Source organism: Anomalospiza imberbis, chromosome 3 (genome assembly GCF_031753505.1).
Source record: "Anomalospiza imberbis isolate Cuckoo-Finch-1a 21T00152 chromosome 3, ASM3175350v1, whole genome shotgun sequence".
Taxonomy (NCBI): Eukaryota; Metazoa; Chordata; class Aves; order Passeriformes; family Viduidae; genus Anomalospiza; species Anomalospiza imberbis.
In genome coordinates this window covers 5,888,917-5,910,878 of record NC_089683.1, presented here as the reverse complement: position 1 = coordinate 5,910,878, position 21,962 = coordinate 5,888,917, and the positions used below count along the sequence as shown (strand labels likewise).

General features: G+C 39.1%; 2 protein-coding genes across 11 annotated transcripts in view; one reads left to right on the top strand and one right to left on the bottom strand.

The window, feature by feature from the left end:
• RUNX2 (RUNX family transcription factor 2) overlaps positions 1 to 21,962 on the bottom strand; it is a 223,412-nt gene that overhangs the window by 171,792 nt on the left and 29,658 nt on the right. The window contains exon 1 of one of the 4 annotated variants that reach the window (XM_068183239.1): positions 3,632 to 3,686. The exons of the other annotated variants lie outside the window; for them this stretch is intronic. Within the exon in view, the coding sequence (XP_068039340.1) occupies positions 3,632 to 3,659 (28 nt within the window). The 5' untranslated portion in view covers positions 3,660 to 3,686. Of the gene's footprint in view, positions 1 to 3,631; positions 3,687 to 21,962 lie in introns of those variants that run through there. 4 annotated transcript variants of the gene reach the window in all.
• Positions 3,888 to 21,962, top strand: part of SUPT3H (SPT3 homolog, SAGA and STAGA complex component) — a 253,953-nt gene continuing 235,878 nt past the window's right edge. For 2 of the 7 annotated variants that reach the window (XM_068183255.1, XM_068183256.1), the window contains exons 1-2: positions 3,950 to 4,227; positions 14,373 to 14,467. In XM_068183255.1, the coding sequence (XP_068039356.1) occupies positions 14,373 to 14,467 (95 nt within the window). In that variant the 5' untranslated portion in view covers positions 3,950 to 4,227. The other 5 variants (XM_068183260.1, XM_068183252.1, XM_068183257.1 and 2 more) reach the window with 4 other exon arrangements.

Here is a 21,962-nt window from a genome sequence, read left to right as displayed (position 1 = left end):
TGGTACTGGAGAAATCTCAACAAGGAATCTTAAAAACCAGGATGGCTATGGATCAGCAAAGGGTAGAAACATTCATGTAATTGAAGGAGAACATAATTTGTGGGTTATCTGAAAAAAAAAATTGTCCGGGTTGGCATTTACTTTGACTTGTTGGCAGGAGAAAAAGAAACCGCCCTGTACCACTGCATAAGGTTCCTTATTAGTTGTGGCTTCTGCAGAGGCTCTGTCTCCTCTTTGGAGCATGGAGGATTTCTTTCATTACATAATCTGGATTTTTTTTTTTTTTAGATAGATTGAGTTTTTTTTTTCTCCTGTGTGTGCAAATTCTCTTTGCCCCAATGCTTCTATACTGAGGTTATTATGCTGAAGGAATGCAAGCGTCTAGAGTAACAATGGTTCATTTTCCTTTAATGACTTTGTCGACAGGATGGAGACATTTTTGTGGTGTGATGAATTCACTCGGTCTCCCGTTGTGTTTTCTCCACATGCTTTGGAAACTCTCTCTCTCTCTCTGAGAATTGTGGCCATCCACTCCAGCAAGAGCTTCATTACTTTATATTCATTGTATTTAAATGACACCCCAGTGGTACTGACCTCCTGGGATGATTGATGTAAATTATATGCTATGTAGGGGGAAAATAAAATCTTTTTCTGACTTTTTATGTTCTGCAGAGAAATAAAAAGTGAAAACAAATGACAGAGAAAATCAGGCCTATTCAAAGTGAAACTTTGTAAGCATTACGGTTTGAGCAGATTCCAGTTTGTGAAAGTGCTGAGACAGTTCATAATGACCTCATGATCTGAAAGGTGACCTGAGAAGGGGGAACAATTTTGTATGTGCCCTTTTTAGGTTCTGTATAATACATAACAAAAACCTGATCATTTTTTTTTCCTCTTTACAAGTATTTTAAGAATTCAGATTTGAGCAGGGAACAGCCTTTGCACTTTTACCAGCTAGACGAAGGCACAGTACTAGAAGGGACACCTCAGTGTTCTTTCCTCCTGTCTTCTAGCAGATTTTCTCATATTGACTTTGGATTTCCTAGCCAGTAGGTATCTGTCTTGTTCAATTATTCTGCCAGGAGTTATTACCTATAGAAGTGGCAACAGGGGGAATGTTCTCTCATCAGCCCAGCTCATCATCAGGCAGGAGCTTCAATCCCTCATGAACAGGTAACCTCTCACTGCAGGCAAAAGGGTTCTGCACAGCAACACAGTTTGTCAGCAAATGTTTCTGTCTGCTTTTTCAGGCACCTCACCAAGTCACACTGCCTCTATCCAAGCTCCTGGAAGTTATGTAGCTCACAGTGGACATGCTCAACCATACTATCCCAGTAATTCCCATATTAAAATTACCATATGGAACTGGCATAGTAATTTCTCTATTTTTTTCTGTGTTCTTAAATTATTCTGTCTTACCAATTCTGAGATACATAAAGATATGCATAGAAATGTCAGTAATATGCTGCCTTGACTCCCTCAGTTTAATGTAAGGTTCTGACAAATCACAGAATTTGGCTAAAAACTCGAGTTGCCTCGAGTTTTTTCTGCAGTACTTTTCATAACCTGACAGAATGTTTTGATTCTCCTTTTCGCCAGGAAAATGCTTATTGATAATCCTGCTTTGGCTGGGGTTGCCCAGATATTTTAAAATGTGTAACAGGAAGGAACTGTTCAGGCCATCCTCCTCACAGCAACGACTTAAAACTTTGCTGTGCAGGCAAGAATCAGCAGTGTGAGGCCTCTCATTCTCCAGGATAATATCTTGGTGTTTTGCCCTGTTGCTGTCAGTGCTCAGGCTGGTATCAGCTTTACTTCCATAATCGTAAGCAGCAGCAGCAGAAGGGAGAGGGGCTGGCAGCACTCGGCAGCGAGTTGCAGAATCACCTCGTCTTTCTGAGGCTGATGTGGGAGGTGGGAACAGGGAGGAAGCAATGCAGAGGGGACTGACAGAATGTTTATATGAAGTAGCAAGAAGGACGGGGAGTCAGTGGTAGCCAAAAAAAAAAAAAAAAAAAAAAAGTAAGGGCAGCAGAAGTCAGCTAAGGGAAAAAGAAAATAAGATTTCTTTCTACTAAACTGGAATTCAGATGGTCCCTTGAGTGTTAAGATCACTGCAGTGGTTGCCAGAGCTTTCTTCTTCCTCCTTTCCTTATCCAGACCCCCAAAGATGTAAAATGCTGAGATTTACATAAAATTACAAAGTCTCTAAGCTGTCAGTTTCTTAGAATGAATCCTAGTAAAATGATACGAATACTGCTTGGTGTGCAGGCAGGAATTTGAATTAAAAAGGGACTAAGGAAGGCAAAATAAGAGTGTCACTTTTGAAGTTATACACCCCACAAACTTTTGAGAAAAGTAAGATTATTTTCAAAGCATTAATGGTTACTCCATCTACCTCTGTTGGTCCCATTTATTAGTTCCACTTTATACCATGGCACATCAGCCTGTCTCCCAACAAACCTGCATGTGACGAGCAGAATGTCTAAACTGAACTCACAGAAACCTACTGTTAGGAGTCCAAGGAAGAAAAGGTTGAAAGGAAGAAGGAAACATTAAAAGAAAAGAAAGATGGGTTAATGCTCCAGCTTGCCTAGTCATGCCCTTCCCCATCAACCTGTTGAGCTGGCAGGATATAGAAAGAGGAAAGACACCATTGCCAGGAATCAAGAGGAAAACATGGGTATGTAAACACACCAATGCATTGAATCAGCACAGCAAAGAACAGAATATTTCACCTGGAAGGGCCCTACAACAATTATCCAGTCCAACTCCCTGACCATGTCACTGACCCAAAGTTAAAGCATAATGATATTGTCCCCATCCCTCTTATACACCGAGAGAAGTAGAGCATCAATCATCTCTCCATAAGCCTGTTGCAGTGTCTGACCACCCTCTCAGTAAAGGGATGCTTCCTAATGTCCAGCCTAAATCTCCCTGGCTCAGCTTTGAACTATTAATGTCATGGCCGAAATAGTACAACTGTGTACTGCTGTGGCCGGATCCGTTGGTGTTTCCAAGGGTAAAGGCGAACACAAGTCGCTGCTGTTGGTGCTGCTATTTTAGAACACCTGTACAAGGCTGTGGCTGCAGAGATGAGGCTGTGCTGAGGCCAGACACCTGTGTACACCCACAGCACCCAGCTGCAGGGAGAGCCAGCTGTCTCTCCCAAAAGCCCCCTGGCTTTTTGGACTCACAGCAGCCCTGAAGCCCCTTCCTGCTGCCCTCCAGCAATGCCTGGTGCTGAAGGCGAAGGAAAAGGTGGTCATGGCCCATCAAACAGCACATGCAACACCATCCCTGGAGGTGTTTAAGGAAAGACTGGACATGGCACTGAGGGAACTGGTCTGGCTCAGAAGGTGGTGGTTGGTCATAGGTTGGACTCAACAGTCTTGGAGATCTTTTCCAACCTAACTGATTGTGTTATTCACAGAACAACAAAATTGTTAGGGTTGGAAGGGACCTCTGGAGACCATCCAGTCCAACCCCCCTGCCAAGGCAGGATCATCTGGAGCAGGTGACACATGAACGCATCCAAGTGGGTTTGGAATGTCTGCAGAGTGGGACAATCTACAAAATCCCTGAGCAGCCTGCTCCAGCAGCTCCTGTCACCCTCAACGTAAGTTCTTACTCATGTCTAGGTGGAACTTGTGTTTCATTTTATGGCCGCTTCTCGTCCTGCCGCTGGGCACCACTGTAAAGAGCCTGGCACCGTCCTCCTGGCACGCCCTGGATTCCCACACCCGCCTTTGAGCCAGTCACACGCATTAACCCCGGGCGAGCGGCGGGCCGAGGGGCACGGCGGCGGCAGGAAGCGGCGGCAGCCCCGCCTCGCCCCGGCTCCTCCCCGCGCCCTGGGAGGCGCCGCCGCCCCCGCCTCCATCTGCGGGGCGGCCGCTGTGGCGGAACCGGCTCCTCCCCGGCGCGGGCGGCGCCATCTTACCCCCCCTCCCTCAGCGGCCGCGGCGGTGGTGGCGGCGGGCGGGGGGAACAGCGCGAAGCCGTCGCCGCTTTTCCGTCCCCCTCGTTTGTCGCCTCGGTCCAGGCAGCGCGTGGAGGGGAAGGACCGAGGTTCAGTGCCTGCCCCTCGCTTTCCCCTCTCGGCTGTCCGCACACGGGGTGGGGGGACCGGGCACCACAAGCTGCTCCCACCTTCCTTCCATCCTTCCTCCCCTGCACATCTCAGCCTCCTCATCTATCCATCCATCCATCCATCCATCCCCAGGGGTGAGCCTTTGAGTGAGTCACCAGAGAGAGCACGCAATTAGAGAGTGTGTTGCTATTAATTAACTTAGTGAGGCTGCTCGTTGTTGGGGCCTTCAGGAGCATTAACGGGGCGGTTCCTGCCCGCGGTACCTGCGGGGCGGGGGTGCGGGGGGCGCGGGGTTTTCTGTTGGCTTTCAGTGTTACCTTGGACCCTGCCCCGTCCTGTTCGTTTTGTCGTCTCGCAGCTAATCTAGGAGGTGTTCCTAGGACTTTTTAAAAAATATTCTTTAAAATAATGTGACAGCGGACAAGCTTTGGCCTGCAGTACACTGTACTGCTGGGTGTTGTTAATTTCTTCGTGTGACTCTGATGTTGTGAAATCTGACTAGGTTGTAAATTTCATCTGGAGGAAATGGATTTTATTTATTTTGCCTGAACAGGTGTGGTGATTCCCTAACTGGAATCCTGAGATACTCCTTATTTGGAATCCTATGCGTTTGGCTGCTCATTCTTGATGAGAAATTTTGGATACATACATTGATGCCCTAACTTAATGGTATTCTGGATGTACCAGAATATTCTCATAAGGTCTATAGTGTTCTTTATAGAAAGTATTAGTTCTTACGGAAATCATTGATAAGTGTTAAAAGTCTAGGACTGACAGTCCAGAAGAATGTTTCTCTGTGTTAGCTAGAAGTGATTTTTCCATTTTAGAATATTTTTATACTTCCTGTTTACAGATCAACTGCTTCTAAATTCCTAGAAATTACACAAATGGATGATTTGCAGTCAATGACTGCAAAGCACATATACATACAAAATATATATATGACTGTGTTTGTGAACTGGGAGCAGGAACCTGATGTTGCAGACAGTGCAAGTTTGCTGTATGGCATGAGTGTTAGTGATTTATTATGAGACATTTGATTTCCTACAAGTGAAGCTGTTTCACCGTTTGCAGCCGTGTTGGTGTTTTGCTAAAATTTTCTTTTGAAGTCTTTTATGTAACTCCCACATCAATCTCTTTCTTGGTACAGGCCTTGCTTTCCCTTTGGCTTAAGGCAGCAGTGCTTACTTGGCAGGATGCAGTGCAGCCACCCTCTCTCCCTTTTTGCATATCTTTCTTCGCTGTTGGCCAGATCCAAGTGGTGTGGAAGGCAGTGTTAGTCCTTTTGTTAACTTTGATGGACTTTACACAGGCTCCTATTTGCATGTTACTAATATACAAATCATATTTGTTTTTAGTTTGGTTCCTTTTTATCCTGTATATTGTTGCTGTGTAGATGGGGATGTTGATGGCCAGAAGTAGCATTTCCAACTGTAACAGGATAAAAAAATGTTTTTTGAAAGCCCTGTCTCTGCTTGTGGAAGTTTAAAAAAGTTAGTTTTCAGTTATTTTTCAGTTAAAGAAAAATATTTTCTTTCATCATTCTTAGCTATGATGATTCTGAAGAAAAGCTTGAGGTCTAACCAGAATATACTGAAACTGCAGGAGGAAAAGCTCAAAGTTGTGTCTCTGAGAAGTAAACAAGAAATCCTTTAGTGGCATTTAACTTGTGATTTTCAAATCTATGGATTTGGAGACATTGCTTAAGGTTTCACAGGATTCTATGGCCTTTAGAGCCTCTGTCATAACCAGCTGAATTACTCTCCTGGGCTCAGTTCTGGGTAGCACAGAACTGAGCTGTTTGAGAGTTGATTAGTCAATTAGTAACTTGTCAGCATAAGCAAGCTGTAATTTAGCAAGCTACAAGAATTGCCTACATACAACAGCTTAGAGCAACAGTGAACATCATGTTGCTGTTCTGCTGTGATGCCCTCGAGCAGTGGGACCAGCTAGACGGTGTCGTTCTAGGTCATCACTGCAAGGGTGTTCTGAGGCAGGAGGCCAAACCCACGCAGCATAATTATACCACAGAAAATAACTGAGTTAATGCTCTTGTTGCAATTGTGAAATACCCAAATGTGTAGATACACAAGAATGTAAAGAAAAGGAAATTAGTTAGGCCTATGTTCTCATGGAACCATGCAGTGGTGACTCAGTTACGGGCTTATCTGGAGCTGATAAAAAAATCTGCCTGTCAAAGGTACTGCAAATGGTATTGATTTGATCTGCTATCTGTGTTTCAGGTACTTGGCATTTGTAGTGCTATGTGGAGTCGTTATTAATTTTAAGTAATCTTAGTAAGTGTTCTTTTGCAAGCTATCACAGGTGAAATTTCTATTTATAAATAATCTTTGGCTTTTCTCTACCCCTGTATTCTGCATATGTTTGAAGTATCGTGTTTGATTACAATCAGACTTTCACAGAGTCAGCTGCAAAGTTTCTAGTTCACACAGCTCCTTAAGCTATCACAGAAGTAGCAGTAATGGAAAAAAGGGGCCAAGAGCTTGTTTGGAAGATGTGATTTCCAATAGACTTTTGCTGAAATGTGGGATTTTTTACTTGAAATGTCATTCAAGCATATGATTTTTAAAAGCACTTAACGAAGAGCTCTCTTGATAATTCTTCTGATGAAGACCAGTAGTGAGGTATATCTGGGAGAAATGTGTGTTTTTGAGTAAACAGGAACTTACTGGATGTCATATGTGACTATGAGATCTCTAAAAGGGGTTGGGTGGCCTGAATGTTACTGACACGTTGTTAGACCAAGTTCTAAAGAACTAGTTTTCATGCTTTGACCTTATATTAAAGCCATGGCTATTTTCCCTGTAGTTTTACTTGAATTACATGTTGAATAGTTGAACAACAATGGAAGTAGACATTTTCTCCTGCAGAGAACTTATGGTGGCAAGCAGTGATTTCTGCAAAAGGAACAGCCCCACAACAAGAATTGGAATTTTTTTTTTTAATAATCTTAGCTATAGATTTGGCTGCTCATTCTTGATGAGGAATTTTAGATACATATGTTGATGCCATAACTTGATCATATTCCTGATATGCTAGAATATTCAATTACGGTTAGGGTGGAACTATATTATGAAGTGATTTTAATTGTATATTACATAGTGAATCAAACACAGCTCAAGGTGATGAGAGGAGAAGGGTCGATGTAGTCAGTGTGATAGGCTGGGAAGATGCCATTTTGAAAGGAGGTGAAGGTTTAGACAGAAAAGTTACACCAAGGAAAATACAGTTTAGAGCTAATGATAACTTGGTTATGCTTCACAGGAAATCCACCTCTGCTAGTAAATACTTAAAGTTTATTTTAAATGGAACCAAAGGCAGATGGGGACCCATTCTCACTAAAGGAGTTGCTTGCTGGCCAATGAGCAGTAAAACATATTGAGGGACTAACTTGACCACTGCATCATAATACAGGAATGCTTTACTCGTCAGAAAAAGCAAAATACTGAGCAAATCACAATTGGGCCCTGTTCATCCTTGCATGCTGGAATCAAATATGCAAGTCCTTGATGACTTGGAAGGTTTTTATTATCACCAGACCTGTGAATGCACCTTGTGTTTGCTTCCCTGAAAATCACCAGTGGTTCCCGTGGGAAGGACATGACCACTGAATTGCATCTCTATATAATTATTAAATCATTCCTATAGAACGTTTGTAATTCCAGTGTATGAAGAAAAAACAATTGCTAGTTGAAATAAATTCAGGGTTATAGGGGTCATATTCTGGAAGCCGTGAGAACTTGGCTGTTAGTTTCAGGTTGTTTGGTCTTTACACTGTTTTCTTAAAGTATTTTTAGGAAGGAAGGAAAAAGTCATTTTTGCTTAATTTGCAGTGCTATTAACTGCCGATGTGGCACAGAGCTCTGCAAAAAAGTGTGCACATTCAGTTCAGAGGGAGGTGGGTGTATATATTGGTTCATTTTGGCTGCTTCCTTGTTAAAAACAAATGTATCACTTCTGGAGAAGGACAGAGCTCTGATCAGACTGGAGTTGGAAACTCTGAGAAGTGTTTGTAAACACCTCCAGATGGGAAGGCAGAGCTCTCATATAAAATTCTTCTCTGTATTTCCCAGTCTCAAATAAAACAGTCACATCTGTGTGTTAGTATTCTTTCAGCAGTCCAGACCATTCTGTGGTCTGGTTCAGAAGAAACTTTAAGTAACTGTCATGTCTAACATGGGGATGGACAAATAGTAGCTTCAAATATGAGGCCATGCAGACTGATTTTGAGTAAAACACAGCAGTTGTTGCATGCAGTGGAGTCAGAAGGTTTTATTTTAATCTGAGGTTGCTTTAGTGACTTTTCTTTCCTTGCTATGTCAATGAAAAAGTTGTGCTTGTTTACTGCTTTCATGTAAGGTCTTCAGTAAAAGTAATGCACAAGGACACCAGGAAGGATTATTTTATCTTCAGGGATGTTGAACAGGACAGTTCTAAAGATAAAAATTAGGATGTGTATTGTTCTTTGGATGAAAATCTATGCCTACATGTATTAGAAAATTTATTTTACCTGTTTCTATCAGCCATGCATGTTTCTTCACTAACTTCTGGATGGGAATGAATGACTGAATTGCCTTTTAAATGGACAGGGGAAATTATGTTCATTTGTATTCCTTTGTATTCATGTGGGCTTTCCAAGCATGTTCTGTTCCAAAGAGAGTGTCATGGTTAAAGATGAGATGCTTATTTGCCTGGGTGGTGAAAGCTGGGCTGTGCATTGACAGCTATAAGATGAATTTTTCTTTCTGGTATTCAGTTTGAAATAAAACTACCCTAAGAATTTGGTCTATCAAGTAATAAATGGAAGCAGCAGCAGCAGATGTAATGTGTTATCCTTAGAATGAATAGTGCATGCATTCTGCTTTGTGGTACTTTGTTAATTAATTAAAAATGAAAGAAAGCTGAGCTTGCAGCCCAAGCTTTGAACAATATTCTTGTGTGCAGACCTGGTGCAGATGTGTCCCTGCCTGCCCACAGATTGCTTCTAATCCTGTATTTGGTCTGACTGTTCCCTGAAAGTTTGTGCCTTTACTATATCAGCTTGGCTTTTTAAGATGCTGTGCTTAGGGAGTATGAAAGTTATGAATCCTGTTTCCTGTAAGCAAAAACATTTTTAATTGTGGCCCATAAAGCTGGTAGTTTTTGACCTGAACAGGTCAGAGGATGATAAAGTAACTTCATTGTATGCTATCAGTCATTAGATCACACTTGCTCTGTACTTATCTGAGACCCTTTGGAGTGTTTCTAGTTCCAGCCTGCTTGAACAGCTCAGGAGTACTTAAGGACTTCACACTTAGTGTTTTAATTTTCAGTTAATTTGTGCTACTGGGAGAGCGGCTCACAAGCAAAACAGTAGATGTACTCCTGCATTTGCTTATGGGGTATTGGGTTTTTTTTAACTTTCTCTTAATTTCTATAGTTTTGTGCATACACTCAGTCAGTCTTGCATGTGTTCAGCAAGGTTATGGTGTGTGTTTGTTTTTTAAAAGAAGTGCAGTAACAAAAATCTGTATTTCCTGTAGTTAATGAAGTTCTTAAATCTCAGACTCTTATCCTATACCCTCTTGTCAGCTGGTGAGGCCGTGAAATACTCAGTGGTAACAGACTAGTTAATCTAATTACTCTGAAGTAGAGGGTGTGGAAACAAAAGCATTAATTTTGATTTTGTGTTAATTCATAGTTATATTGGTTTTTCTTTCCTTCCTGTTTTGTTTGCGTTTATATAAATGAAAATTTGCCAGTCTTTAAATTTTTGCCTGGTTTAAGTTATATGCAAAATGTATTTATGAAAAGAAAAGACTGATGTGATAACCATGTTAGATGTATGCTTAATGAATTAAATCATTGTAGTGGTAACTTCTACTCTGTGTTATTCAGTGTAAAAATTTTTGCAGGAATGCTGCTATTTTTTTGTAATCATGCGCCTTCTTTGGCCTGTAACAGAGACATCAGAGAGAATCTCTTCAAATCCACATTTGTTTTAAACTGACCCAGTGCAAACTTAGGTATTTTTTTTCTTGTGGTGAAGTGAAAATTTTATTCCTATTAACTTCTCTTTCTGAGTGAGTTTAGATCAGCTGTCAGACTTTCTGTTAGAGGACTGTTCTGTAGTGACTGTTTGGGTTTATCTTTCTCCTTGATCTCCATGTGACGTTTCAGCAGTGGGGATTGGTGAAGGTGTCGGAGTAGTATCTCAAAAGCCTTGACTGAGTCTCTGTTGTTCAGCCTGGAGAAAGGGAGACCTCACAACACCTTCCAGTACCTCAAGGGGCTCCAAGACAGCTGGAGAGGGTGTGCAGTGATGGGGCAAGGGGGAATGGCTTGAAGCTGAAACAGGGAGGTTAAGATTAGAAAAAAAGAAGTTCTTTGCTGTGAGGGTGGTGAGGCACTGGAACAGAGTCAGCCCTATCCCTGGAAGTGTTCAAAGCCGGCTTGGATGGGGCCCTCAGCAACCTGGTCTGATGGAAGGTGTCCCTGTACATGGCAGAGGGTTGGAATGAGTTGAGTTGTAAGATACTACAGAATGGTTTAGGTTAGAAAGTATGATTTTCTATATGCATTTACATGTTAATATAGTATAGGATATTGCCTAAATGTATAACCTTTACATCATGTTTTAGGAGCACTGGAATTCCAATTTTTATGCCTCTCAGTAGATCTTGAATAAATACATGGGTTATACAGATCACTTATTAATTGTAGATTAGTTAGTGGAAGTTAATATTGCTTGGTAATTTCAGAGTGGATATGAATATGCAGGAGGGTTATGAAACAGAAATCTGCCCGGGTATCTTACTGTGGTGAGAGGGATGGGCCTAAACCTGATGAGAAATGACTTCAAATTTGTTTCCCTCAACTGATAATATGCTGATTCATATGGAACAAGTGTTTTCTGTTACGACTCTTCAATGTAAAAGTCATAGAGACTACAGTAGATGCTTTTAAACATTTATATTAGTGATTATATTACCTTTGAATGTGTGTATTTTACTATACATTTGGTTGCAATGTTTTATTTAGGAGAAAAGAATTTATAAAAGCCGGGCCTACTCGGATAGTAGGCCCAGTCCAAATAGTGTTAATAAGAAGTTATCTTCTTGCTAGAGTTCATTATTAAAATGCAGCACATTGAAATAATCTGTGACTTAATCTGAACATCTGAATTCATTTTATAGAATACGGCAAACAGCTGCATTTCAGTTTGGAGCTAAAACAAGTACAATATATCGACCCATTGAAGATCACTGTAGGCTTTTCAGTTCCATGATAGCTGTACTTACTGAAGAAAATTTATTTGAGAGTGCTTCTGCTTTTGAATTATTTTTTATTTTTTTTAATGTCCGGAAGAAAGGAAATAGAACATACGGAGGATGCGACTTTGATGTGTAAAGAAGTTAATTATCTAAACCATCAAACAAAATGTGGGCTGTGGAAGTAATTATTATAAAGGGTCTGATGAAGCCTGACAAGCTGTTGGTTTTTTATGTTAAGAAAATGCTGTACACCTGCTTGATTTGAAAGTTAAATCGTTTGGTTGCAATAGCAGGACCCAAGTTTGTAGTGAAGCAGTAGCTGATAGGCTTTCAGCTCTCAAACCACTAAGATGTAAAGCCCTTCAGATTTTTAAATTGAACTGTTCTTGTCCACTTGGAGGGCAGGAACCTAAGAAAGGATTTCATCTAGAACAGGACATGCATGAATCACAGGTTTTGAATTGTGAGGAGGCAGATGTGGAATTGAGCCCCATGGTTTTTGGGAATTTTGGGAGAATGTTTCATAAATTAGCGGAACAGAACCTCATGGATAAAGTACCATCTCTGTCATGGATGTTCAAAGAAAATAGTTACATGCTTCAAGTGATGTAATTAGTTTTAAAAAGCTCTAAATTAAAAATAAAAACTCCTTAAATCTTTGCATGTTATTAACTTTTTAATGAATACACTGTTAATTCTCTATTTAGGAATATTGGTACTGTGGTATTGGCTATAAAAATATAGCTACTGAAATTAATCTTAATTAGTCCCAATCAACTGATAAGCAATAAAATTCATATAAATTTCTAAATCTTTAGGCTGTTTCTGCTATGGTGGGAAAAAAGGCAGCTTCCTTTTAGCTCCCTTCCATGGATATATAGAGCTTTCCTATAAGTACTGACACCTTTCTTTGTTAAAGAGGGTTTTTACTTGTTTTTTTATTTTTTTAAATTCACTAATTTGACTGTTTAGGTTAGATGACTGGTAACTGCTGATCCTGGCAGGATCCTGACAACACTTTAGCCTTGTGTGTAACTGCTCATGTGATTAAAATCAGACTTGAGTGGGAGCAAACTTGTGATTCAAGTTACACATGTGCGTAAGTGCTTGCAGGATGGGGACCTAAATTAGAATCTGCCTGAAGATGAACTGAAGTCTGATAACCTACATGAAAGCATTAATAAAAAAATTAAACTTATGACACCAAGTTGGGTGGGGTAGGGAGACTGTACAAAGGGATCTGGAAGGGCTGGATTAATTGACCAAGGCCAGTTTTATGAGGTTCAACAAGTTCAAGTGCTGGAGGCCGTACTTAAAGTCACAATAACCTCGTGCAGTGCTGCAGACTGGGGCAGCGTGTCTGAAAAGCTGCTCAGTGGGAAAGGACCTGGGGGTGCTGGTCAACAGCTGCTGAACCTGAGCCAGCTGTGCCCAGGTGGACGAGAAGGCCAAAGGCACCTGGCTTGCACCAGCAATACTATGGCCAGCAGGGCCAGGGCAGTGAGTGTCCCCTGTGCTGGGCACTGCTGGGGTCACCTCCAGGGCTGTGCTCAGTCCTGAGCCCCTCGGTTCAGGGAGGCCATTGAGGGGCTGGAGCGTGTCCAGGGAAGGGAACGGAGCTGGGGAAGGCTCTGGAGCACAGGTGTGAGGAGGAGCAGCTGAGGGAGCTGGGGGGGCTCAGCCTGGAGAAAAGGAGGCTCAGGGGGGATATTCTGGCTCTGCACAACTCCTGGGCAGGAGGAGACAGCCAGGTGAGGTGGTGCTTTTCTCTTGTGTACAAAGCTATAGGAGAAGAGGAAACAGCCTCAAATTGTGTCAAAGGAGGTTCAGATACTGGGAAAAGGTTCTTCAGAGAAGGGGTGGTGAAACATTGGGATGGGCTGGCCTGGGAAGTGGAATGGAGTTCTATTCTAGGGAACAATCTTACCCTTTGAATTTTGAAATAGAGAGAGCTAGGATCTCTTACAGCACAGCAAACTGTAGCAGCATAAAGGTTTTATGGTCGCTACTACTAATAGTGCAAGAAATGAGCAGTACAACTCAACTGTTACTAGTGTGTAAAAAACTAGAAGACTAAGAAATGTAGTGAGAATATATCTTGTTTATCAGGGGACTTAGACATTATGCAGTTTTGTATTTTTTTTTGAAGCAAAAAATAAAACTCCCTTGTACATAATAATGGAGTTTTCGATAATAAAATTTTTAGTCTGTCCTTTAGTAAATTATTTTTTAAACATGAAATAGCTCAAAGCCATTTGACTTGCATATTATTAAAGAGGAAAATGTAGATTTATTAATTGCTTCATAGAATAAGAGTAAAATTGTCCTGGATTTGCTTTGGAGCTCTTAAATGAGGTATTTATATAGAAAAGCTGTAAAATACTTTATATAATATAAAGATAGTACCTTCAGTGCTATGAGTATTATGATGGTGGTCGGGTCTCACTCTTTCTAATGTATTTCTGTTTTAAGGATTTAAGTTGTGTGTGTGAAGGGGGTGTTTTATAAAGGAAGTTTCTGATCTCTGCACTCATAAAGTTTTAGCTGCCTTTTTCTGAGAATCTCTTTTACTTCTCTTGGACTTGTTGGAGGTGCTGTGGTTGTGATTTACTGGTGGTTAGGATATGCAGGAATATAAGGGGATGATCAGACAGCAGAGATTCTGGTGTCTGTGAATACCATCCATTCCTGAATAGTAGTGTTTTTATCTTAAATGCTTTTCCACTGGTACTTTTTAGGATACTTCTAAATCATTATTTTAGAATTAGCACATGTTTCCGATACTTTGGTTACAGTAAACGTCATCTCAGGCTTTCTACTGCCTCACGTAGGCTTCTTTATTTGCATGCAGACCTTTTACCTTCCATGTTACTCCAAATATCTTTTCTTCCTTTTTAATATCTAGTGTGAAGCTGTCGTGGTTTGACATGGAAGTGAATTTTTTTGTGCTCTCTTGGAAATGAAATACAATTATTGTAACTGCTGTTATTTCTTTGTTTACCCAGATGAGCAGCACTGTGGCTAGCCCGATGTCAGCAGTTGCCTCTTCAAGCAGTGGAAGAAAATCAACAAGCTTTACACTTGAATTGCAGAGCATGATGTGAGTACTCTGTCAGACTGTCTGGCAGTATCTGCATTGTGTATTCATCTTTTAGCTGATTTCTTGGAATGTGTGAGTAAGGGTGATGGAGGAAAGAAGAGCAGGTGTTAGTGATGGAACTGTTAGTGTTTTACTTCTGATTTGTAAAACATTCAGAGATTACTTGGGTAAATAAAACCCACATCCTCTATTGAAAGGAGAGTAAATGCTGCTGAGTAAAGAAATATGTTTTTAATATTTACTTTGGAAGTCTTTAGAGGCCTGTATTTCTCAGCCCTTCATCAAAGAAAGCTAAGCTTCCAGTTGTCATAGATCTGTTTTTAAATAAATACTTTTTATTAACATCCTTCAGTGCTAATACAGAGAGATAAACTGCTGAGATCATAATATTGCTGCTGAAATTATGATATGGAATGCTTGTAAATAACTGGGGTTTGCCAGCCAGGAAGTAAATTTGTTAAAAATGATGTTATTTATTCTTTTAAATGAACACTGGATTCTCAGAAACCTGGGTTCAAGCTGTGATATTATATGATTTTGTAATTTGGTAGTGAGAGTAAAGCTGTGTTGCTTCTAGTCATGTGTTGTAGGCTTGCCTTCACTGTTGTATAACCATTTCTCACCTGATTTACTGCATAGGCAATAGATGCATAAGGAATCACTTGTCTCCATTGAAATTCTACAAACAGTTCCCTTTGCAAAAGTGGAAGATGCAATGTTTTCAGTTAAGTGTCCTTATGAGATCACTAGATTGTTGTCAGGTGCATAATGAAATACCTTCCACTGGTGTATTTTTCAGTATAATATAAGTAAGAGTTTTTTCATGTGCATTGAATCTTCTGCTGCACATGAGTACATTGTTACAGACCCAGTGTTCCATTGTATTGAGTTTTCTTTGGAAAGAAAAACTGCTTTCTCTCCTTCAAGATAATTGTTTGTTATTTGTTCACATCTGTTAAGATCATCTATGCTGAAAAATATAACTGTTGTTCTTGGTTGAGAAAAACAACTGTAATTGTATTTAAAAAAAAAAACTTCAGAGTCCAATCCTGTGCATCAGTTTGGTTCAGTATCTGGGGAGCCTGCATTTTATTGGATTGTGGACTTCCTGATAAAGTGTTTTGAAACTCCCCTTCCCCGCCAGTGTACACATGATTCTGTCAGAATGTAGAAGTTATTGTTGGCCATATAAATGGAAGGAATAGATATTTTCCTTTTGCTTCAGAACTGCTGCAGTTATCCTTTGAAAGCTGTGCAAACAGATCATCTGTGCTCCAGAGTAACATATTTCACAGCTTCATTAAACTAGTAGGAACTGAGGAAATTCCTTGACTGCAATGAGCACATTGAAACTTAAATTTTTATTGTTTGCTGTGGAAAAAAAAAGGAGACTTTTGAAAATGATAGAGTGCCAGGGATGAGCCATGCAGAAAAAAAAGACAACTGTTTCCTTTGGCCAGGGCCATAAAATTAAGTTATGCCTTTAAAAGAACTTTCTGTGCTCTGACAGAAGCTGACATTTTTTATAAACGATGTGATTTAGGAAGTTATGGATTCTCCCGTTTAGGCAACTTATAACAAATTCTTCCTGACATCTTAAGATCCTGGGAAATAGCTAAGACTGGAGCAATGCAGTGCAAAAAAGGTAACATCTTCTTAAAGAAGAGAAAATAGAGGCTAGCTCTGCATAATTTCTTATTGCCAAGAGAGGGTCACAAATTTCCTATCATTTTCATGGAGTAATATGAAGCGTAACTTTAACTCACCCTGCCTTTCTCAACAAAACATGCACAGCAAGAAGATGAACTTATGAGAAATAAGTCATATAGAGACATTAAGTGCTAATCCAGAATGTCGCATTGTAGTTTGTGTTGCTTTTAAAAATGGGCTGTTGGATTTTAGGGATTTAAAAGGCAGAAAGAAGAGAGAGAAAGTCTATTTTTGGGGTAAAACGTCAAATCCTGTTGTAATCCAGTGGCATGATCTGGAAATCTCTGGATAAAAGTATCTCATGGTCTGAAGGTGGTATCTTCGATTAGTGTATAATTTGCAGCATGGCAGTGTTGAGCCAGTGTTTGATTCCATGGAATGCTTAAATTTATATGTACTGTTAAGTTTGTGAGTTATCACATTTAAGGTGAGGAGGTTATTCGTATGCTACATCTGTTACATACACTACACCTATTTTTGAACCATGGCATTATAAGGGAATTAACCGAATCCTGTTGTAGAATTGTGTTTTTATGATAAGCTCTGAAGGGTTTTTCTGCTTTATTTGAGAAGGCAAGAAATATATAGGAGTCTTGAAATCATAAAATATTGCAAAAAAAGCTGTCTCAAAATGTGTACAAGTTTTTCATTGTATACATAGATACTTTAGTAATGAAATGATTCTGGTTTTCCATTAAGAATATTCAAGATATGTTCTTGGATTTGAAGAAATGTTTGTGATTGTTGAGAAAATAATCTGGTTTGTATGATGCCTAAATAATACTGTGTAATTGGTGATACTGCATGTGCTGATTACCTTAAGAAGAATGCTTCTTAATCATATTGTCATGGATCATACAAATACGAGTTAATTTGTGGTGCACTACCTTTTGCATAGTTACATTTGGCTTTTAATTGTTTAGACCATGATAATAAATAATATTTAACTTACACTAATTTAAAAGAGAAAAGTGCTATGTAGAGCTTGCTTCGACTGCTACATCCTTTATTTGTATTTGGATTTTGTATTATGGTGCCACGGAGTGTACAGCAGTAGGTGTTAATAATTTTAAAAAGAGTTTTCAGCATACCTAGTGCATTTTGCTGAGGTTTGTTTTTTACTTAACTTTGTTTGGCTGATCTACAGCCTGTTTCCAAACCAACTGCTCATGTTAGGTGGGTTGCACTTAAATTACAGTTCTGCCCAGTAAATTCACAACCATGCTGATTTCATCGTAGCCATTAAAATTCATAATTTGGTAGAGATCATCTATTTTCTAATATAAGCACTACTTACAGAGAGAATTTCTGAAACCATGACAGTCTAAAGACTTATGCTGAGCAATTTGCAGCTACACAGGGAGGTTTTTGTCTCCCCTCAGTAAAATGCCTTGACTTCTCAAAGCTATCTTAGCTATCTACAAAAATTTTAATTACTGTGATCTGAAGTTTATTAATTAGCTCTTGTGGTATGCTTCATACCAAAAATCAAAATTTTATGGTTTAAGGTTATAAGGATAAATTTTAATGGTGAAAGTATATGAGGAAAACAGTGCTTTAATTTGGTTGAAGTCTTTCTGGTTATTGACTGTGTTTGCAGAGGTGAATATTAAAACAATAATATACATTGCTATGACATCAAATTACTGCTCCTAAGTGATTGTGTCTTTCCAGACAGTGAAAATGTGTTGTGGTATTTCAAATGCACTTCCTACTAAACTTCCTCCAGCTTGTAGCTTACACTCACCTCTGTTACACTTCTGTGTTGTGTTAGTGTGTAATAGAAATACTAATAAATTCTTCATGATCCCTTTTTCTTTATGAATATATTATTTATAATGTATTTTTCCATTTTTAAACATTCAGCAAATTATGGGAGAGACTTGGTAAGAATTGGGCCAGTTCTTAAATCTTTACTTTATTAAGACTCTTTGAATCTGTCTCCCTGACTCTTGGGATATTTACATTATCTCTGTTGATAAAGCATTTGAATGGTTTTCAAATATTGTCAATAATATTTCCCATTTTAGACTGGGTAATAAATAGTGGTTCTAGACCTCTGGTTGGGCACTCAAGGAGTATCTGGAATAAACATATTTTTGTTTCAGGCTTGCAAACACTGCATGGTATTTTTTTTTTTTTTTCCTATATGCAGCATGAGCTATAAAATCTACTATTTATTACCTGTTGCAACCTTGCAAACTTGTCAATCAAATAAATTGTCTTTAGAGGTTTTACTTATTTAGGATTTCTCATCCATTCTGAGATGACAATATCTTAAGGAATAAAATTCTAAATTTTTGAACGTGCAATGAAATAACAGTAAGCATGAACCTCTGAACTGATCTGTTCTTCTGCCATGAATTTGGATAACCTCTGCTGACTTGAGTTGGATTACAGTTTGTCCACCACTGAATCCCTGGAACATCTCATTGATTTCTTCTAGTATCTGATGCTAAATTTGTTTTCATATGCAGAAATGAAAATTCTGTTTGATAACAGTAGTTCTTACATATGGTAAAACCGTGTTTTCTTATCCGTTAGAAAGTCCAGGGAACTTGTTGCTCAGTGCTGAAGAAATGCCCACTGCATATAGCGGTAAAGAAATGCTGTGATTCAGGAGCTGTGCTTTGCTAGATTGGTTTGTGTTTGTGTGTTAATCCAGTTGTGAATACCATAATCACCCAAATACTTTGAGTTACTCACGTTACATGCTAACTAAAAAAAAAGATATGCAATATGCGTTTCGGGCTGTTTACAGGACCATTGAACATTTTACCCAAAGGGTTTCACTATGAGACTTAATAAGATAGCTTTTAAAATACATTCTCTGATTTCTAGATACTGTACAAAATCTTTGCCATTCTTGATAGCTGTTATGGTCAGCTAGCTACTGGGTTTTTTATAAACATCTAATTTTATCTAACCTTCAAAACACAAATGGCTTTCTTGCATCTCTTTGTGAAAATGGGTTTTCTTGCTGCAAGTCCAGTTTACATTTGTTAAACTATGTCTTTGATTATTTTGTGGTTTTATTATTTTATTTTTCTATTACATCTAAATGTGTCAGCTTGACTCCCCCTGTGAGGCAGATGCAAATATGGGAACTGCCATTTCCCTCATTCCAGGTTCCTTATGAGGTTTCACCTCATGCCAGGTTCAGTTCTTCCCCAGGAAAAAGAGTTTTTAGAGTGTTGGCTTTCATATGTCTTAGGTTTCATGGAATGCTGAGCTCATGCAGACCTTGATTCTACTTGAAACAAGTAAATGATTATAGAGACTAGGAAGTTATGCTGAATAGACAGTCTAGATGATTGTTTTTAATAAAATAGTTCAGAATTTATCTAGCACGGAATGAGCGTGTGCTTAAGCTGAATGTTAGTAATTATTTATTGTATTACACCATGTGATAAGATATGGTAGTATTTGCACTGTCCTGCTGTGACTGATACCTTATGGTTTCTTTTGGTTGTTTGTTTAGCCATCTTTGCTTTGAAGTTGATCAGTAAAATCATCTGACTTTGGATAGTTCGTTTGGCATGATGGTGGAAGAAAACATCAGTAATGACCTGGCTGAGGGAGCGCTTTGGTTAACCAAACTGTAATTTGGGACTGTAAAGAATTTCTCTTTTCTGTCCCATACTTGTTTACCATATTTGAACCCAGAATTGTGCTGAGATTGCACTGTTTAAAAATAAATAACCATTTTAGCCTACTGAGCTGAAACCCTTCCCTGCAAACATGTAGGGAGCACTTTCCCCCTTGGGTAGAGATGATGGAAGGGCAGTGGCAGCAGATGTGGTACGTGGTTATCATATCATGTGTGGCTGTTCCTATCTACCTCATTAAACACATGAGACAAGAGTGGTATGAGATAGAAAACTAGGGCCAGAACTAAGTTTTCCTTTTATAGGTAGGATGAAATACAGGAAGGACGTTCATTAGAGAGAAATTACTACAGCTTTTTCGGATGCGGATGTGGTATTTTTAAGCTTTTAAAGGCAGAGTCTCTTCTTTGCACAGCACTTAGCTCAACAGGATTTTGCTGAGGAGGCCTGATAGGGTATGCAGAACTGTTAATAAAAGATGTAAGAGCTGAAATGGAGTGAGTTTCAAAAAAGCTACTTGAAAATTCATTTTTAAGGCTTCGACATTTCTGTACAGCATTTAGAGTGTAGTTATTTTAGACTTCCCTTTTGTAATAGTGTAGTTTCATTTTACCTTTTAGTAGCAGGGTTCACTTGAAATACAACCTGAACTTGACCTTATTAGTGTCAAACAGTCTGAAAAACACTCATTTTATCTCTTGCTTCTCTCTCTTTGTTTTTGCTGAGTATCCTGTCCCTATTTATTAAAGAGCAAGAGGTGATGGAGGCTCTTAATTAACATATTGAGTAGTACACACACATAGAGCAAAGAAATTGTTGAGTGTCTGTACAGACTTATGAAGAAGCATTTCTATGACTAATTTAAAAATTACATTTGTAGTCAGTCTGAAAAAGAAACACGAGAAGGATGTTTTTATGAGGGAAGACTGGAGATATTAATCTGGGTAACAGCTTTTTCTATAAACAAAATTAGCTGAAGTTTAGCATTAGTCTGGGTTATGTGTGTCTTGTGTTTCTGCTCTAGTAGTACTTTATTTTTCTCTTGTCAGTTCAAAGTTAATGTAGGTTTTGCAGTTCATTTGTGAAATCAGTTTTGCTAAGTATGAGAACAGTTTCTCTAAGTTTACTGTGTCCTTAGTTCTACTCAGTTTGTTCTGAGTTGCATACAGCTTCTCAGGCTTCCTGTGTTTGAAATTTTGTTTTGAATTGAAATATTTTAAGATATATGGTTCCAGGATTTTGAGCTTAGATTCCTGAAACTTTATGGTTTCAGGTTTTGACAGGTTGCTTTAAGGTATCATCTAGTACCTAAGTAAAAGATTACAAAATTTGGAAACTATTTACCCTACTTGAGTGAAGACATATATTTTGTAACCAAATACTGATTAAGCCATAAATTAATATGATAATTAAATTCAGCATTTTTTTTATTTCCCCTGTGTAATAAATTGTAATACATTAGTTCTAGCAAACTGAACTTGAAAATCCAGTTTTGCTGTAACTGTGGCCATAACTGGCAGATTCTGCTGAATTCTTTAAACTGCAGCTTCTTGCATCATTTGCAGTCTGTTAGTCACATTTAATTTGACACTATTGATTGTATATAGTGTGCAATATTGTTACAGGACATTATTCATCTATAGAGAACAGCAGCAAGGTGGACATTACAGCTGTGCTTGGCTTTTTCATCCTTCTGAAGTCATTCTGCCCCATAGAATTATTTCCAGCTGGATTAGGTAATTAATTTGAAATGTATAGTTTGGATGTCCATAGATGACCAGAGTTAGAAGAAGGAAAGTGCCCGGTTGCTCCGTGTCCTAGGTGACTAAATCTGAGCACCTTCCCTGTAGGAGCTATTTCTGGCTCATTCAGCTCTCAGCTCTGTGGCACTGGAGGCCACTGCTTGTCTTTTTAATTATATATTTTTTTAACTTTTTTCCTAAAGCACTAAAGTTGTATTATCCTCCCCAGATTTTGCTGGAGTGATGCTGAAGTCTGTCCCCCTGGTATGTGTCCGTCTCTTTGGAGGTGCCTGACAGCCCTAAGCAGTTACAGAAATGTGCTTGTTTTTCTCTATCATTGTGAGTTTAACATAGTAATTTAGACTATGACGTTCTCCCTAAATTGGTCTGGAAGGTATTAGTTTATCCTTGGATCCCACACTGGCTCTGGGACTT